At 45.4% G+C, this 19,628-nt stretch overlaps 1 protein-coding gene across 3 annotated transcripts in view; it reads right to left on the bottom strand.

Annotated features, from left to right (window-relative positions):
* Positions 1 to 684: 684 nt before the first annotated feature.
* The window catches only part of ABCB10 (ATP binding cassette subfamily B member 10), a 33,414-nt gene continuing 14,470 nt past the window's right edge, over positions 685 to 19,628 (bottom strand). For 2 of the 3 annotated variants that reach the window (XM_028481709.2, XM_024117551.3), the window contains exons 6-13: positions 18,514 to 18,649; positions 12,159 to 12,254; positions 10,729 to 10,938; positions 8,770 to 8,849; positions 7,434 to 7,614; positions 4,912 to 4,955; positions 3,103 to 3,137; positions 685 to 2,644 (exon numbers count right to left, since the gene is read on the bottom strand). In XM_028481709.2, coding sequence (XP_028337510.1) covers positions 2,413 to 2,644; positions 3,103 to 3,137; positions 4,912 to 4,955; positions 7,434 to 7,614; positions 8,770 to 8,849; positions 10,729 to 10,938; positions 12,159 to 12,254; positions 18,514 to 18,649 — 1,014 coding nt within the window. In that variant the 3' untranslated portion in view covers positions 685 to 2,412. The remainder of the gene's footprint in view (positions 2,645 to 3,102; positions 3,138 to 4,911; positions 4,956 to 7,433; positions 7,615 to 8,769; positions 8,850 to 10,728; positions 10,939 to 12,158; positions 12,255 to 18,513; positions 18,650 to 19,628) is intronic. The other variant, XM_055081313.1, reaches the window with a different exon arrangement.

Genomic DNA, 19,628 nt, shown 5'->3' on the forward strand with positions numbered 1-19,628 from the left:
CCTAAGTGGAACCCTACTTTATAAAAGTACATATACAGGGTACGGCCTATAATGGTTTAATTTGTGATTATTTCCTGGGAACCAGTCAGGTCCAAGGTCAGAGACCTTGTACACAGAGGAGCCTGGGAGAGCAGACAACAAAACACTAAGCTCACTGATGCGACATTTTATCTTCACGTGGAGGCTTTCACGTGATTTAAATTTCTTTTTGCTTATCTTCTATATCAGGGGTCCCCAACCCCGGGCCACGGACCGCTACCAGTCTATGGCCTGTTAGGAACCAGGCCGCACAGCAGGAGATGAGCACTGGGTGAGCGAGCAAAGCTTCATCTGTATTCACAGCCGCTCCCCATCGCTCGCATTACCGCCTGAGCTCCACCTCCTATCAGATCAGCGGCGGCATTAGATTCTCACAGGAGTGCGAACCCTACTGTGAACTGCGCATGCGAGGATCTAGGTGGCGCACTCCTTATGAGAATCTAATGCCTGATGATCTGAGGTGGAGCTGAGGCGGTGATGCCAGCGCTGGGGAGCGGCTGCAGATACAGATTATCGTTAGCAGAGAGGTTTGACTGCATAAAAAATCAACTGCTTGCAGACTCATATCAAAACCCTATCAGTGAGTGGCAAATGACAATTAAGCTGCATCTGTAATAATAATAGAAATAAAGTGCACAATAAATGTAATGTGCTTGAATTTTAATCCATGATACAAAATGTTACCCAAGACACAATTAAACACCTTGTATAAGAAAATAAAATATAATGATCAAATTCAATTTTGTAAATATTTCTATGGCACAAAGAGAATTCCCTCAGATCCAACCTTGTGATTGTATTTGTTTGCTTTCTGAGAACTATACCATCGTAGTAAACCATGAAGAAAACAAGTAAAGCTTGTTAAAATGACTGTCACAGGTGTACTGCTTACTAATTCAAAGAACACTGAGTTCATTCATTCACTGAATTCATTTTATTCATTAATAAATTCCCTTGCGTAGAATGAAATGTAATACTCCATGCTTATGAAATAGTGGTTTCTTCCAGTATAATCAGGAAACTAATCAATACTTAGGACACGAGGAAACTTCCATTTTAATCACATCAACACTGTTACTTCTTAGGTTCTGGCATTATCAATGTAGAAAAGTACTTTTTCTTGAGGCAACAGCAAATTAATGGTGCTGATATGAAATACGACAAATCCAATGGCGTCAGCATTGCTTGAGGAATTTTCAGAAATTTAGGTGAATAAAATTATGACCACAAATAAAAGAAAGATGGTTAGTTATGTCCTCTTTTCAGAAGAGTGACAAGCTCTTAAGGTTTCTTGATCTCCTGCAGAATAGCAAGAACATATGAGCTTCCTTCAAATGTTTTAAGATTGAACATTACAGTTATATTAATAATTTTGGAATTTAGCCTCATTGAATGAAATTTCAAAACCAAGTAACTGATAAAAAGCTGTAAAATTTGGCTAGGAATTATAAACTCTTAAAAGATAATTTTCAAGATACATGCCTCAGACAACATAAGTGTAAAATTCATTTTTACATCCTTCTTGATAATACCTGGCTTCCCAAATTCACAGAAACAAATATGTAAATAATGAAATCAGAAGTTCTCATAGTCAAAGGATGGGGCCTCTTCCCTTCTCACAACTCATCAGGTTCTCATGTGCCCAAAATGTTGAAAATGCACACATCCAAACACAGTCTCAGCCCAGAGGAACACATGTCCCTGACCTTGCACACCTCTGGAGACAGAGGAGATGGGGAATACACATGATCCCTCCTGGCCATGTGACATTAACTATTTCTGTGTGTGTATATATACAAATACATATATAGAAAGATACATATATATATAGGTACACACATATATATATATGTCAGGTTTGCTTTATGAGATTATCAGGATAAAAGAAAGGGTTAGATTTTCACCTTCTATTATGCTACCTGGTAAAATGATACCCGAAGTAGGTAGAGTACTCCCAAGAGATTACACAGTGATTGGTAAAGTGGCCTAAAATAATTAGGCTCTTTATTTATAATTCCCTTTTAAAAGTTGTCATTTGACAATAGCTTCAATTTATAACAGCAGATAAAAGAAAGTGAGGTGCCAGGCTATATTAATCAAAATATTCCAAGATAAAAGTACAAAACCTGAAAATAACTTCAGTGAGCTAGAAATTTAGAAAGTTACAATTATTAAAACTCTGAATAAAAAGGTCTTGAGAACAGGTCGATCTCAAAACAATATTTTACAATCTTTGGAAAAAATAGGCAGATTTCAAATAACTTGAAGTATGATTTACAGATTTCATACAGCCTGGGTTTTTAAAAATTTTCTTTCCTGCAGTGCTGCTTTGCTTTAAAGTGTCTCATATTAAGTTTACCAATAATTGCTTCTTTACGCTGAAATAAAACTCTGTTTATTCATTAATTTCCTGTATATCCCGTCTGGTTTCGAAAGCAGTTCTTCGTGTTTCCCACACTCGGTGACCTTCCCCCGGTCAAGGACAGCTACCATATTGGCATTCTTAATGGTGGACAGACGATGGGCGATGATGAACACCGTCCTTCCTTCCATCAGTCGATCCAGAGCTTGCTGAACGAGGTACTCATTTTCAGCATCCAGTGCGCTAAATAGGAGAGCCCACAGGAAAGCAAAGACATCAAGGGCCACGCACACTGTTCATGCGTGTATTTCCTGGTACATGTACACTGGCCCCTCATTAGCAGCCAATTTTCACTATGATCAAAATTGCAACTTCTTGGATCAACTATCTATATTTTATATTATAAAGTTACTATAAAAAAGAGAAGCTTTGGACCCTTGATCTCCAGAGAACTACCACCATGTAAGTTAAAAGCATTTTGCACAGTTGCTGACTGGTGATCAGGGATTCACAAATGTCTGACTTGGAACTAGAACCCTCAACTCATGACTCAGCCTGCCCACTGCCTCCCAACTGTCGTGATTAATTCAGACCCCGTGACTTTAAAGTGTAAGGCATTCTCATCACTTGAAGTACAGAATAAAAGTTTGTGATAGGGGAAGAATTTGGTTTAATCCAATTACACATTAAGATAGCCTCACCTGGTTGCTTCATCTAGGAGAAGAATTCTGGGATTCTGAAGAAGGAAAAACATTAAAAGGAAAAGAAAACATAATTTTATTAGAAAAACACCAACTCTCAGTAATAAAACGAAATAAAGCACTGATACATGATACAGCACGGATGACCCTTGAAAACACTCTGCTGAACGAGAGGAGCCAGACACAGAAGTCCACCTCGTGTGCGATTCCACTTAGAGGGAGTGTCCACAGCAGGCAGCTCTGCAGGGGCAGAGTCGTTACCCAGGACTGGGGTCAATGGGGAAATAGGCAGGGTGGTGTGTGGATGCTATTGTGGGGGTGATGAAAATGTTCTAAAATTGATTATGGTGATGGATGCACAACTCTGAATACGCTAACACTGAACTGTACGCTTTCCATGGGTGAACTGTAGAGTGTGTGAATTCTATCAATAAAGCTGCTACAAAAGAAGAAAAACAAGCTCATAAGTGTCTGAGATAAGCTCATAAATGGAAGATTTAGAGATGATTTTAAACCATGATCACAGTGATCAATGCACCAGATATTCTTCATAGTGCAGTTTTAACCTGCTGGTGAATCAACTAACAGTATGAAGTGGGGCTCTAAAGTGAGTCGGATGGAGTCTAGACTTTCAAGGTCCTGCTTGTAGTTTAGCTAGGCGTAGTACACACAGAACTGAGAAACACATAAATTCTAGCTCTGTCTAGGAATCTATCCGTAAGAAATGAAAACATGCCCACACAAAAGCTTGTACGCTATTCACTCGGAGCGGTGCTATTCACAACAGCCCTAAACCGGAAACAACCCAAAAGTTCATTAACGTGTGTGTGATAAACAAATTGTGGTCTGTCCATACAAAGGAATGGAAAGGAATAAAGTACTGATATAGGCTACAACATGGAGGGACCTCAAAAACTATACTAGTGAAAGAGGCTAGAAGCAGAAGACCGTATCTTGTCTGATTCCATTTATCTGAAATGTCCAGAAAGGCAAATCTAGACAAACAGAAAGCAGATTAGTGGCAGGCTGGGGCTGGGAAGGCAGAAAGGTTGCAAAAGGTATCAGGGTGATAGAAATGTTCTAAAATTGGATTGTGTGATGGGTGCACAACTCTTTAAATTTACTAAAAGTCACTGAAAAGTACATTTAAAACTGGTCAACCTTATGATATGTAAATCATGCTTCAATAAAGCTGTTTTTAAAAAAAAATCACCTATAAATCTGAGGAGAATAGTTATATAACAAAGGAGAAGGCCATCATTTCCTAAAAAATACAATGTCTATGACTTTCAGCTTTTCCCTCTCCTCTTAGGAGTCTTGTATCAGTATTTCAAGTCTGTGCTATTCAGTTTAGCAGGCGATTACAGATTATACAAGTAAGCATACTTGTATTATTTTGGTATTTTGATATAATCACTACTCCACCAGTTAGACTGTATGCTTCTTTAATTTTATTATTTTTTTGTACTGAAGTGTAGTTGATATACCATACTGTGCCAATCTCTGCTGCACAGCAAAGTGACTCAGTTACACACATAGAGACGTTTTTAAAATATTCTGTACGCTTCTTGATGGAAGAGCTGTGTGTTAAACTGTTCTCCCTCTGGCTCCTAATACTCAGGAAACACTTGCTAAATTTGGACCACAGGTACTCAGTGGAATTCCCAACTCATCTTTCACCAGAACTGTCAACCATATACCCACCAGCCCCTTCCCAAGAAAAAGGAAGAAGAAGAAAAGTTGCACACTACAAATTACAAGGTCCTGATTAAGAACGATGCCAACCTCGCCGAGAGGCTTTGGGCTTACCTTAAGCAGAGCACGGGCAATCGCAATTCGCTGTTTCTGCCCACCTGACAATGACAATATATACATTTTTAAATTGAAGGCCTTATCAAAAATTCTTGGTAATAGGCTTTTCTGATGAGCCAGTGGCAATTTGAAGGTAGTTTCTCCGTCATCGTTGAGATAGATGCGAGAACAGAAACCTATGTTTTAAATATTATAATGTTTCCTCATCTATCTCAAGATTAATAGTAACAACAATTATTATCATGGCTAACATTGAGGAATTCCTACGTCCCAGGCATTTCCTAAATGCATTACATGTATTACTTCATTTCATCTCAAAAACAAGCCTTTGAAGTAGATCCTATAATGATTCTCTTTTTACAGGTGAAAAGCTGAGGCACAAATATCCTGCGAGAGGCCTCACAGCTGGACAGTGGCAGAGCCGAGGTCTGAACAGTGGGGTGCGCTTTTAACCACACACGTGCCGTGCCCCCCCCAAAAGAGCACCTCTTGTAGCAGGAAACAAACGGGAGACTCGAGAAAGTTAGAGCAGTGCGTGAGATGGCCAGGAGCGAAAGGAGCAGGGGCTGGTCACTCCGCTGTCCGCCCAGAACACTACTCCATACTTCCACTCTCACGCTGTTTTCTTTTCCTGCCCCAGGGAACAACCGACACACGCGGTACCTTGTGCGTGTATGAAACTGGGGGCAACAGATAGACTATGCCATTCTAGCCAGCCCCCTGTGTAAAATTCAAATTCTACTAAACACAAGGGGGCGGTGTGGGGGAGGGGGGGAAGGGACAGACAGATGATACCTCCCCTCCTCACCCCTGCTCCACCCCACCCTCTCCTCCCCCCGGGACACTCTCCTAAGTAATAACTGGTGAAGTCTCAGAGCAGGACTCAACTCACTCCTCCCAACTTAGTTCACGTTAGGAAACCCAACTCCACTTTCGGTGACGAAAACATTCCTTTTGGGTTGATGTTACTGGCTGAACCTACTTATTATTTCATCTAAGACAAGTTAATCATTTAAATTGAAATGGGTGGTGGTGCTAAAAGCTGTCCTCAACCAGGCAACCCCACCCTCACGATGAGGCAAGGAGGAAAAACCCTTCCTTTCCCAATTCTCTGGTTGGTGGGGGTCTGAGTGCTCAGTGTGGGTCAGCAGAGCGGCCAGCAAGGGCTCTGGTCAGCTCTGAAAACCCCAGTGCCAATGAGCACACGGGGGGCCTACTGCTAGATGCCCACCCTTCCTCCAGGGTAGACTGAAACCTTTGGTTATTCCACTGGGAGATGGAGCTTGAGAATCCTGGTCAGAGGGAAGGACATGCAGCACCTGTTCCAAGGGAGCAGGTGCTGTGCTCACGGGACACAGCACAGGGAGCTCCCAACCTGACTCCTCCATCTCGGTAATTTCACCACCAGCAGCTTACACTGGCGTCCTGCCCAAGGACACGTCTGTTCCAGGGACGCAGTAGCGGTTCTACTCCCGGAACTTCTCCAATCTATCAAAAAACATTTTTTCATCTACTACGTGTGTTTAAACAAATCATACACAACAAACTTAAAACGTTTTTGTGTTAAATTGTCTGTAGTCTAAGTTCAAGCAAAAAGTTTAGCACTGGAAAGGACTCCTGCTCCAGTCCAAGCTGGCAGCCTTCACTCCGACATGGAGGCCTCCATCCCCTGCTCGGACACATCCAGTGACAGAGCTCATCATGAAGGGAAGTACAGTTGAGTATTTGTAATAAAAAAAAAATCTGTGTTTAACCAAAGATTTACTTCTCTATTCACTGGTCCCACTTCTGCACTCGAAAGCAACAGAACTGTTTTCTCTTTCCCTCCTGGAAACACCGCCCCCAAAGGCGATCCGACCTGCAGGGCGAGCCGATACCACGGGCCAGATGGTGCCACAGCCCTGCGAGCCCCCATTCGTCCAGGACGGGGCAGAGCGGACTCCACCTGGGCCAGGTCTGGACCAGGGCCTGTCTGTGCACAGCCTCAAGCTGAGAATGGTTTTTATGTGTTAAAAGAGTCATTAAAAAATAATAATAAGACTGTGACAGAGACCACGTGTGACGCACAAACCTAAATCATCTACTCTCTGGTCCTTTACAGAAAAGTTTGTAAGTCCTGGGTCTACACGTAACCTACGAAGTGGGGAAGAAGGAGCTCCTTCAGCTGCACGTCTGCCCTGATTCCGTCTCTGCCTCCCTGGACAAATCATCCTGCCATCCGCGCTATCTGTCTTATGTTCTACAATTTTCAAGGATCTCGAGTTGCAAAATGTATCTTTTCTGGGATGAGAGAAAGCTGCTGTGGCTGAGTACTACCCAGTGGGACACCAGTGGGAATCCGGAAACACCTCTGGGGTGGAAAGTGAAAGGAACTGGGGAGTTGTCCACATACAAAAGAGATGTGAGAAAATGAAAAAGGTTAATTTCATAAACTCTAAGGACAAGAGCCTAATTAGAAAATAACACTGAGACAGGAAGTTTTAGAGAGTGTTTGTTGCAAAGGGGTAACAAAAAGGTACCTGAGAGGAGAACGCCCTTTTCTCCGACCACAGTGTTGAACCCTTGAGGGAAATGTCGGATGAAAGCAGCTGCATTGGCTACACCAGCCACTTTCTCTACCTGCTCGGCCGTCACCGAGGAAGGGTCATCTGCACCATAGGCAATGTTCTCCGCAATTGAGCAAGAAAACAAAATTGGTTCCTACACATCGGAAATAAAACCTATTTATTGCAAATCTCAACAGTCTAGTAAATACAGTGGAGCTTAGTACAATACTTAGAGCTAAGACGCTAAATGGTTCCCAGAGAATATATACTGTGTTTCTGGTTCACTCTCCATAAATATACCCCGTGGGCAATTAAAAAACGCATGCATTCGCACGAGCAGGACTGCCTTTATCACCTGTAGGTCCCCCTCTGCAGGACGCGGGGTCCCACAGTAGCCACCTGCAAGCGTCCGGCACACAGCAGGCGCTCTGTAAATGCAAGCCCCCTCCCTGAAGAGGACCCCGGGCCCGTCTGAATTCTCCAGCTGCCTGCCTTCCAAGGGCAATGGGAGAATCCATTTCTATCTATCACTTTTTGAAATACATACAGAGCAGACGGGAACGTGGCATTTGGACAGAGCTATTCTGTGGAATAGTCCTAAAAAGCAAATGAACTCCCAGCTTCTTTTTCCCTCCCTAATAAGGCTGTGGCACTGCCGTTACCTTTGCACCACCGAGCCAAGCCCCCCGTCACTGCCCCCCACCAGTGGAGTGGTGCTGAGGGAAGGCTCATTAGAGGAAGAGGCTCAGGAGTCGGGATGCTTGGGTTTGCCTGCTGCGCATGAAGCTTGGTGATAAAAATACCAACAGCTGTGTCAAAGTTCCCCTGCACCGAGTGGTCTTGTGAAAACAGCCTCATCCAAGAGGCCGCATTACATCAGGGTTCTTGAATTCTGCAGCCTCTTTGCAAGGAGACCCTGGCTCTGGCCACAGCCTTTGCCTGCTTGACTCTGACACCCATTACGCAAAACAGGAGACTGGCTAGTAATGAAAATGAGAATTGAGGAAGAGCCAGAAGAAGCTAAAACGTTGCATCTTTTCTTCCCCAATCTTCTAGACTATCTGCATTACCAAGTAATGCCAGTCCCCAAGCTTCTGATAAAGTCAATGCTTCGAGTGGTTAAAATGTTTAAGGTTTTCAGGAAAACAGCACTATTTACAAACCTAAACAACCTGCCCTGGAGATTGGTTTAATACATCTAGAACACTTCCATTCCTTTTCTTTTGAAAGGTTCAAGACCAAGAAAAAAGGCAGTGACAAAAGCAATTTTAACAGGAAATGTAATAAAAATGGAGTGCTCTCCTCCTACCTGACTCACTGTCCCAATCCTGGATCTCAGCCAGACTGGATTTAGCTGACGGATGTCACGGCCATCAAGACTGATTGTTCCTTGCAGAGAAGAAGGAAAGAGTCACTGGGTGTCACGGGGCCAATGACTTATGTAAACACAGAAAGGCTCTGGTGTGAAAATTCCAGACTCAGTTTTTTAAAGATTAGATACTCAAAATCTCCAAACAGCATCTAAAACCAGCGTATTTTAGGGAATTTCAGGGCTAAAAGGGACTTTTCTGGATCGTCCACGCCTACTATCTCCCTGCAGTGGTTAGATGACCAAGCCCACCCAGCTCGTCCACTCAGCTCGCCTTCCCGGGTAAGCACAGCTGGAGAGTCTGCCGCCTGCAACTAACACTCTGTTTGACACGGTGGCAGAGTGTTTCAACAGATGTAGCTCTGTGACCTCAGCTGACAGAATTACCTCTACACCTTGAGGGAACGCAATCATGCTTCCCGATTCCAATGACAGTGACCAACACAAGAAACCCCATTCCTTCTCACTTAGGTGTGTGGCATTATACAAGCCAGCTGTAAGCTTTCATAAACCTACAAAAACCTGAGGTCTTGACTTAAAAAGTGTAAGCGTTTTATAGGCTCTACAAGGCAGGAATGTAAGTGTAGTTGCTTTGCTCCTTGATTTATTCACTGTGATGAAGAAACTAGAGACTTCGTATTTTGACTTGATTTGCATTCCCCTCACTAGGATTTTTCTAAACTCAGAATTTTACAGCAAGTAGAGGGTAAACCAAGGCAGTGATTCCAGAGGCAAACAGTGTAGAATTACCCATTTTAATGCACTTGGTGGTTCTGTGGGTCAGGATCTGTAAGTCAGATAATTACCTGGCATATAACCAGCTCTCACACTGTTGTAACCAAAAAGACCATAAGACATACTCTTTAAATTCATGGTTTTATTTTATACTGACAATTGTTTTCTTGCTGAGAAATACCATTCTTTTTTTAAAAAAATATTTATTTATTTTATTTTATCTTGGCTGCGTTGGGTCTTCGTTGCAGCATGCGGACTCTCAGTTGCGGCATGCATGTGGAATCTAGTTCCCTGACCAGGGATCGAACCTGGGCCCCCTGCATTGGGAGCACAGAGTCTTAGCCACTGGACTGCCTGGGAAGGCCCCATCATTGTTTTCTTAATCCAAAAACAGACTACCTTCTCTGAGCTCTGATACAAAGAAGAATATCAACTCTGTAACTGGGTGTGGTGATGGATGTTAACTTGACACACTGTGGTGATCATTTCACAGTATATACATATATCGAATCATTATGCTATACACCTGAAACTAATATGTTGTATGTCAACTGTACATTTTAAAAAGATATAAAGAAGTAAAATAATGTGTTCTTTGCTCTGAAAGCTGCTATAATCCAGTTAAAAATTAAAAAAATAACCTGAATGAGAAAAACCCATAAGAAAATCTCTACTACGGCAAGAAAGCTTCAACGGAGCAGCGGCCCAGAAGCGAATCAGTGACGGCACGTGCCCTGTCTGCACACCAGCCCCAGGCAGGAGGACCGGAGGGCTTCAGGGAGAGCCCGGGCTCCTGCACAAGCTCAGGGCCGGCGCAGACTGGCACTTACTCATGGCGCTGCCGTGGCTGGCGGTGCTCAGCAGCCCCGAGGCACCTTCTTGGAGCCCCTCTCCCGGTGGAGGAAGCACCACACGGGAGACGAGGAGGTGGGGTTCAGGACGTCACTCTGGACCTGAGTGGCGAACATAAGATATACAATGTGCCCGACGGGCCCTCTGTACGAGCTGCCATAGCCCGAAAAGTAAATCCTCTGTTTGGGATTTCCTTCCTGGGAACAAACCCTCTGCGTTCAGAACTCGCGCACTGCACGGCCCCTGCGTAATCCGATCCTCTCTGGGGGCTCAGGAGAGGCCTCCCGTCCTACAACGTGCTCAGACACTCACCAGCGCTGGGGTCGTACAACCTCAGCAGGAGAGAAATCACTGTTGATTTGCCAGAACCACTTGGGCCAACCAGCGCTGTGATGGATCCTGCTGGGATAGAAAGGCTGAAATCCTGGAATATGGGCACCTCTGGGCGAGCTGGATACGCGAAATGCACGTTCTTGAACTCCAAAGCGCCCTGGAAGCTCTTCTCGTTTAAAATGGCCCCCTCTGCAAGGGAAGATGGGGCTCCAATCACTCAGGGCAAAGCTCAGGCTCACAGCGGAGCCCAGTACCCGCCTGTCTGACTGTAGACACGGCCTAGCATGGCGAGTCCTGGAGTCTGGGCTCTTCCCAGGCAAGTCAGGAGGCCTCCAACCAGCGCTTCCCTGAACCCGCTCTGCACCGGCAGTACGCCCATACGCCCGCCACCTTGCTGGAGCCTCGCAGCCCTGAGAGGCAGAAGTCCCCCTCCCAGTCTCACTGACGGGACGCCGAGGTGAGGAGGAGCCAGCCTGCCCGTGCCAACTGAGCCGTGGATGGAGCTTCCAGCCCGGGCGCCAGCCGGGCGAGCCCAGTGACCTTCTCCCTGTGTGCTGCCTCTGCGGTTCCCTTGTCTAGGGTTTCCCTCACCTTCTCTAAATCAGTGTTTTGAGAGGATGATGAACAGGCGGGCGCTGCACAACAGCCCCAGAGCTCGAGGGGGGTCGGAGGTCTGCTCTGTCCTGTGTAACCTTGCTCCCGACTTGGAAGAAGGGGCTCAATCTCTCCCAGCCTGTCACAGTGGAGAATACTGGGCGTTCACTACTGACCTGGGGCCAGCCACCAGTCCCTAGGGATCAGCGAGCAGCTGGCAGTGGCTGCCGCTTACAGCCCCGCCCCCCAGCCCTGGGCTGGCTGGCCCAGGCCACACAGCTGCCCCAGTGAGCGGAGCGCCGGCTTCCCCTCCCGGGAAGCAGCTGATGAAGGAGACAGCTCCAGCCAATTAGCACCAGCGCCCTCCACGCCACCCCCGAAGCCAGGCAACTCAGAGGCTTTTCTACGTGTGAACCCTGCTCCTGTCCTCCCTCCCCCTGCCCCCACACACGTCAAAAGCACCAAGAAAGACAAGTCTGGGGCACTGGCCGGGCCCTTCCTATCTGCACCCGGGAGCTGCACTCACTCCTACCCTGCTGTCTGTGGTAGCGAATCGCCTGCAGGGAGGTAAACAGTGGCTGCACACTTTGTGGTCAGTACCCACGCCTCCAGGGATGCCCTGGGGCCCCATGACAGCGCCCAGCAGCTGTCCTTCCTCACCGCCCACCCCACCGATGGCCCCGTCCCTGCCACATGCAAGGGACAGCGTCCCACTCAAGTTCGTCCATCCCAAGTGGGGCAGGAAGCTGGTGTCACGGTCCAAAACCACCTCTGTTTAATCCCAGCAAAGAGGAGCAAACCCATTTCAGACCCACCATTGAAAGGAAGCTCCGGTTCTCTCTCGAGGAGCTCCCAGAGGCGGCCCCCGGCACCCAGGCCCTTCATCAGCTCTGAGTAGAAGGAGCTCAGACCTGAGGACGAGAAGCAAAGGCACACATCTATCGCCGGTGCCAGGAAACGGCCCTCGCTACTCCCGCCTGTCTGGGAGCAGTAACCACAGCCTGCTTTTAATATAAAATCTGATTTGAAGCAGCTACCTAGGAATCCGTCAGAATTCCCTCCGTCTCACACCCTTGTGCTCCTTCAGTTTCTCCTCCTCCAATTTCATTATTTCTAATAAGGATTTAATGTTTGGTCAGATCAGGGAATTTATAAATACATATAGTCATACTAATCAACCACTGAATTAAAGTCACAATGTTACATAAAAGTCTACCTAGTCAAAAACATAGCAATATAAATAAAATATAATGCTTATCCCATATTTATAAGGAATTTAAGGTACCCCAATATTCATTTAAAAGACATATCCACATAATCAAACCCTCCTTTCAGACACTCAACAAATACAACTTTTACCAGGCTAAAAACTGAAAAGAAATTTGGCAATGTTAAATACTCCACCTCTTCTTAAAGCCACCTTTGAACTATGATTTAATTAATAACTTAAACTCCAAGTACACTCCATGTCAACTGCCGGAACATATACTTGTAACACTTTCCCTCAGTAAGGATGCTGAAAAAATGCAATTCAAATATTCTGTCTAGGGCTTCCCTGGTGGCGCAGTGGTTCAGAGTCCGCCTGCCGATGCAGGGGACACAGGTTCGTGCCCCGGTCCGGGAAGATCCCACATGCCGCGGAGTGGCTGGGCCCGTGAGCCATGGCCGCTGAGCCTGCGCGTCCGGAGCCTGTGCTCCGCAACGGGAGAGGCCACAACAGTGAGAGGCCCGCGTACCGCAAAAAAAAAAAAAAAAAAATTCTGTCTAAGGTATACAGTTATTTATGCAAGATACGATGGATTAAAACCTTCATGTTAAATTAAGAATGCATTGGTCAGAAACAGAGCCACATACATATAGTCAGTCGATCTTTGACAAATGAGCAAATGCAATTCAATGAAGAAAGGGTAGACTTTTCAACAAATGGTGCTGGAACAAACAGACATCCATGTTGAAAAAATGATTCAGGACACAGACCTTACACTTTTCACAAAAATTAACTCAAAGTGGTCTAAACGTAAAACGCCAAACTATAAAACTCTGAGAAGATAACCTAAGAGAAAAACATACATGACCTTCTGTTCAGCAATGACTTTTTAAGTATCATATCAAAAGCACAATCCATGAAAGAAAAAATTAAGGAAGTTAGAGTTCATTAAAATTAAAAACTTCTGCTCTGTGAAAGACACCATCAAGAGAATGAGAAGATGGGCCACAGTCAGGGAGAAATTATTTGCAAAAGACACATCTGACAAAAGACTGGTATCCAAAATATAGTAGTTCCCCCTTATCCGCGGGGGATACGTTCCAAAACCCCCGTGGATGCTTGAAACCGTGGTGCCCCATATATACTACAGCTGACCCTTGAGCAACACAGGGGTTAGGGGCGCCAACCCCCTTGCATGTGAAAATCCATATATAACTTTGTAGTAGCCCTCTGTAACTGCATCCGTGGATTGTGTAGTACTACAGTACGTATTTATTGAAAAAAAATCTGTATAAGTGGACCCTCACAGTTCAAACCCATGTTGTTCAAGGGTCAACTGTATTTTTTTCCTACATACACATACTTAAGATAAAGTTTAATTTATAAAGTAAGACAGTAACATTAATAATAAGATAGAATTATAACAATATACTGTAACAAGTCATGTGAACGTGGTCTCTCTCCAAGTATCTTGTACAAACTAAATGCCTTTTCCGTCTTAACCAAGCAGTGTAGTGTAACTTTTGCAGTTTGAGGTGCGACAGCAACATCAGCACGAATTTCTTTTTCCTTCTTCACAATTTCATGACTAGAAGACTCATTCTTACCATAGATCTCAGTAACCTCAGCATATGATTTTTTCTCTTCCTTTATGAAATCAAGAACTTTCACCCTTTCACTTAAGGAAGCACTTCATGGCTTCTCTTTGGCATATCTGAATTGCCAGCATCACCACTCTTGCAATTTGGGGCCATTATTAAGTGAAACAAGGGTCACATCAATACAAGCACTGCAGTACTACACAGTGCATCTGATCACTGAGACAGCTACCAAAAGTCTAACGGATGGGATGCGCTGGACAGAGGGATGGCCCACGTCCCAGGCAGGACGGCATGAGATTTCATCATGCTACTCAGAATGGTGTGCAATTTAAAATTTATGACTTATTTCTGGAATTTTCCATTTAATATGTTCAGATTGAAGTTGACCACAAGTCACTGAAACTACAGAAAGTGGGGCTTCCCTGGTGGCGCAGTGGTTGCGAGTCCACCTGCCGATGCAGGGGATACGGGTTCGTGCCCCGGTCTGCAAGGATCCCACGTGCCGCGGAGCGGCTGGGCCCGTGAGCCATGGCCGCTGAGCCTGCGCATCCGGAGCCTGTGCTCCGCAACGGGAGAGGCCACAGCAGTGAGAGGCCCGCGTACCGCAAAAAAAAAAAAAAGAAACTACAGAAAGTGAAACTGAGGATAAGGGGAGATTATTGTATACAAAGAATTCTTAAAACTCAACAATAAGAAAACAAACAGCCAATTAAAAAATGGACAAACAGCCATCTCACCAAAGAAGATACACCCATGGCAAATAAATATATAAAAAGGATACTCTGCATCACGTCACCAGGGAAAAAAGCAAATTATGACAACAATGAACCTATCAGAACAGCAAAAATCCAAAATTCTAACAACACCAAATGCTGGCAAGGATGTGGAGCAACAGGAACGCTCACTCACTGCTGGTGGGAACGCAACATGGTGCCGCCGCTTTGGAAGAATGTTTGGCGATTTCTTACAACACTAAACATACTGTTACATATGCAATCTAGCAATCGCGCTCCTTTGTGTTTACCCAAAGGAGATGAAAACTTATATCCACACAAAAACCTGCACACAAATGTTTACAGCAGCTTTATTCATAACTGCCAAAACTTGGAAGCAACAAAGATGACCTTTTAATGGATAAACTGTGGTCCATCCAGACAACATTAAAAAGAAAAGGGCTACTGAGCCATGAGAAGACATGGAGGGACCTTCAATGCCTACTACTAAGTGAAGGAAGCTAAGGTGAAAAGGCTCCACACTGCATGATTTCAACAATACGACATCTGGAAAAGGCAAAACTGTGGAGACAGTAAAAAAAATCAGTGGTTTCCAGGGGTTGGCGGGAAGGAAGGATGAATAGGCAGAGCACAGAGGATTTTTAGGGTAGTGACACTACCCTGGATACATGCCATTATACATTTGTCCAGACCCACAGAATGTACAACTCTACGAGTGACCCCCTAAGGTAGACTCTGGACTTAGGTGATAACGTGTCGGTGTATGTTCATCGATTATAACAAATGCACCATCTGGTGGGGGATGCTGATAAATGGGGGAGTCTGTGCATGGGGGGCGGGGGGTCTATGGGACTCTCTGTACTTTCTGCTCAACTTTGCTGTGAACCTAAAACTGCTTTTTTTTGGCTGCGTTGGGTCTTTGTTGCCGCACGCGGGGTTTCTCTAGTTGCGGCGAGCGGGGGCTACTCTTGGTTGTGGTGCGCGGGCTTCTCATTGTGGTGGCTTCTCTTGTGGTGGAGCATGGGCTCTAGAGCTCAGGCTCAGTAGTTGTGGCACGTGGGCTCAGTAGTTGTGGCACGTGGGCTCAGTAGCTGTGGCTCACGGGCTCTAGAGCGCAGGCTCAGGAGTTGTGGCATACAGGCCTAGCTGCTCCACGGCATGTGGGATCTTCCCGGACCAGGGCTTGAACCAGTGTCCCCTGCATTGGCAGGCGGATTCTTAACCACTGTGCCACCAGGGAAACCCCTAAACCTGCTCTTTTATGAAGTCTATTAATTGGAAGGAAGGAAGGAAGGAAGGAAGGAAGGAAGGAAGGAAGGAAGGAAGGAAGGAAGGAAGGAAGGAAGGAAAAGTCAAGGGAAAGAGTCGGAAGTAGTTCACAACATAGTAAAGAGTTTAGACTCTGGAAAACAGAAACAAAGACAAAATGGCCCTGGATAAACAAAATGTGGTCTATCCATACAATCGAATATTATTCAACCACAAAAAGGAATGAAGTACATGCTACAATGTGGGTGAACTTTGAAAACATGCAAAGGGAAAGAAGCGAAACACACAAGGCCATAAACTATATAATTCCATTCACGTGAAATATCCGGAATAAGTAAATACATACAGATAGAAAGCAAACTGGTTGCTAGGGGCTGGAGAGGGGGGTATAGACTGCTTGATGAGTATGGGCTTTTCTTCGAGGTGAGGAAAATATTTTGGAACTAAACAGAGGTATGGCTGCACAACACTGTGAATGTACTAAATGCCACTGAGCTGTACATTTAAAAATGATTAAGTTTGTGTTACGTGAATTTCCCCTCAATAAAAATGTAAGAAAAAAGATATTGCGTTCGATAGGAAGATGTAAGAGCCTTCTTTGGTATAAAATAAACAAGCATGTTTTCCTTCAAATAGCACCTCTGACCCTCTCACAACAGAAAATAAATGTAGAATTTATTGTGGGTTTTTTTTTTCAGTAACATCTATTCTAAGCAGGAACCAACATATAAAAATTCTGATTTATTTAATAAATAACACAGGATTTCTTGATCGTAGATTCCTTACAGAATCACTCTGAACAGTGAGCTGCACAAAAACATTTAAAACCCAACCCAACCTGTAACAGGCCCCTACAGTCCTTTCCACACTTCACTCCTCTCTCCACTGCCAGATGGCAGGAACCATCAACCAGAGCCGGGGGGTGGCCTGTGGCTCAGGAGGCCGAGCCCCCCAAAGTCTCAAGCACAGACAAAGCCTCAGCAGCACATCTGTGACCAGGGGAGGTAACTGACTCCCCGGGGACGGGAACTGTGTTTCCAACCAATTTCTGTGCAAGACACAGCTATGACCTTGGGACAAAAGGTAGGGTAGCAGAATACCCCAAAACAGAGGTAGCGTCTATCAGGTCAAGTACTATGGAAAAAAGGAGGTGTCAGCAGAGGGACTAAGAAAGATCAAGACAAATGTGGCAGAAAACGCAAGATTGGGGGGAGGCAGGAGGAAAGCTGACAGCGGTCAAGCATGGACCGTGCACAGGAAGGCCACAGAGAGGGAAGGTGGCGGCAGACAAGTCCGCTCTGAGGTGGGACAGAAGGCTGAAAGGAACCCACCCACACGGCTGTGCGAGCCTACAGCCCGACGGGCCCAACCCAAGAGACGGAGAGAAAAGAGCAACACCGTCATTGCTCTGTCCTCCTGAACTGGCCCTCGCGCTTCCCAAGCAAGTCACTCAGCACCCAGAAGTGTCTTGATCAGGTGTGTCTTCAAGACCAGCCAGAGGCACTAAAATGCTATTTTTAAAGGGGTCTCTGGAAATCTCAGTCCAGAAAATATCCTCACTTGCCTGCAGATGTCTAAGGAAAAGCCTATACCTTTAACCAGTAGAAAACCCTGAAACCCTGAAAACAACAGGAGTGTCAGGTTGAGGTGACCCCCATGGGATACCTGAGCTCCTTGAACCAGACTTCAATGTTTATCTAACCTTTCCATCTCTTTTCAAAGAGAAGAAGGAAAACAAAAAGCAGGAAATCATCTGCTCCCAGTTGGCTGGGGCCTCAGGAAAGCTACAGAAAAGAAAACCTCGCAGTCTCCACGGATCTTGCTTCCCTTCACTCAGAAGTAGACAATGAAAGCTCATCTTCGATTCTTGGCAAAAGCAAGCAACTGTGCTTCATGTACTTTACCATTTATATCTGTGATTATTCACTAGTTTTGAACACGGCTGACTTTGTACAGAAGGAACTTTACTCCCCACCAGTGACCTGCCCATCACGGAAGCACCACCGGAGGACGGGGGTTCCTGCACACGCCTGTTCGCACCACTCTTCCTCCCTGGCATCCGTCCTACGGTGAAAGGGAGCAGGCTGCCCTACATGCAGCTGGAAAGAGCTCCAGTGAGACCCGGAGCTTCCCCAGCTACGGGGGGCCTGCAAAACCCTGGAAATTCCCAACCCCAGGGAGGATCCCACTTGTATCTTTGCTCTTTCTTTCAAAGTCAAGTTGGAGTAACATTCTAGGAGAGGTTTTTGCAGTTAGTTAATTGATGAGAGGTGGAGTAACGGGAGAGTTAAGTTTTCATTTCAGAAACTATGACCCTGTTTTTGATTTGTAATTCCCCAAGCCTATTTAAATTATATACCTCCAATGCTTAATCCAACCCAGAAAGCATACATTAGGAAGGAAGAGAGTTCACCCACTGTCATGTGGGCACTGCCCATCAGCAGTCCTCCTTTGTACAGGACAGAAAGCACGATCAGGTTCCCAGAGAGCCCAGTCTGTCAAGGGAAGAAAACACAGAAGTCAGGTGGGAACGAAAGTCGCCAAACGCAAAAAGCATTCACATGGCCTACACTTCCCTTTATGCATTTCACCATCAAGCAAGATTTTTCCAAAATACTAAATCAGTTTTAATCTGAATTTAAAAATACTTTTGAAATATCACAATATTGAAGGAAATAATCTCATTAACACAGAAACCTGAACACTAAGTCACTCATCAGATTCCTATTTTACTCAATCTAATCAATTTGCAAAGGAGAAAAATGATAGTAAGGAGGCCTTCCCTAACTGGAGGAAATCAGTACACTGTACCGTGATGGGCCGGGCAGGCTGCACTGAGAAGCTAGAGCCCTGCATCACACCCACCTGCCCTGACCTGCGTTAGGTGCGTGGTCTCTGTAAGCGCTGCCTCCTTGGGCCTTCCTATCCGTTAAGTCACGGCCGTTACTGAATCACCTCTAACGTTCTTTCCAGTTTGAACATATTATGAATTTGCCATCATGGTGATTTTCTAGTTCGGTGTCCTACCCGAGTTCATTGTGATCAACGTGATCAATTTTCTTATACTTCCTTCTTGAAATACACTGAGATTATTTTGGTTAATCCTCAGTGGGTCTCAAACTGCCTGTATCCGAATGACCTGGGACTAAAACACAGATTGCCAGCCCCATCCCAAGAGTTTCCGATTCAGGACATCCAGAGTGGAGCTGAGAATCTGCGTGCCTAACCAGTTCCCAGGTGAAGCTAACATGCCTGGTCTGGACCACACTCTGAGAATCAGTGCCCAATCCCACACTGTCTTGGTCTCACCACCTTTCCTTTAATTACATTTACTTGTTTTCCTCCTCCTTCACAAAAATATTTTAAAGGGCTTCCCTGGTGGCGCAGTGGTTGCACGTCCACCTGCCGATGCAGGGGAGCCGGGTTCGCGCCCCGGTCTGGGAGGATCCCGCATGCCGCGGAGCGGCTGGGCCC

This window comes from Physeter macrocephalus, chromosome 20, assembly GCF_002837175.3.
Source record: "Physeter macrocephalus isolate SW-GA chromosome 20, ASM283717v5, whole genome shotgun sequence".
In the NCBI taxonomy this organism is placed as follows: Eukaryota; Metazoa; Chordata; class Mammalia; order Artiodactyla; family Physeteridae; genus Physeter; species Physeter macrocephalus.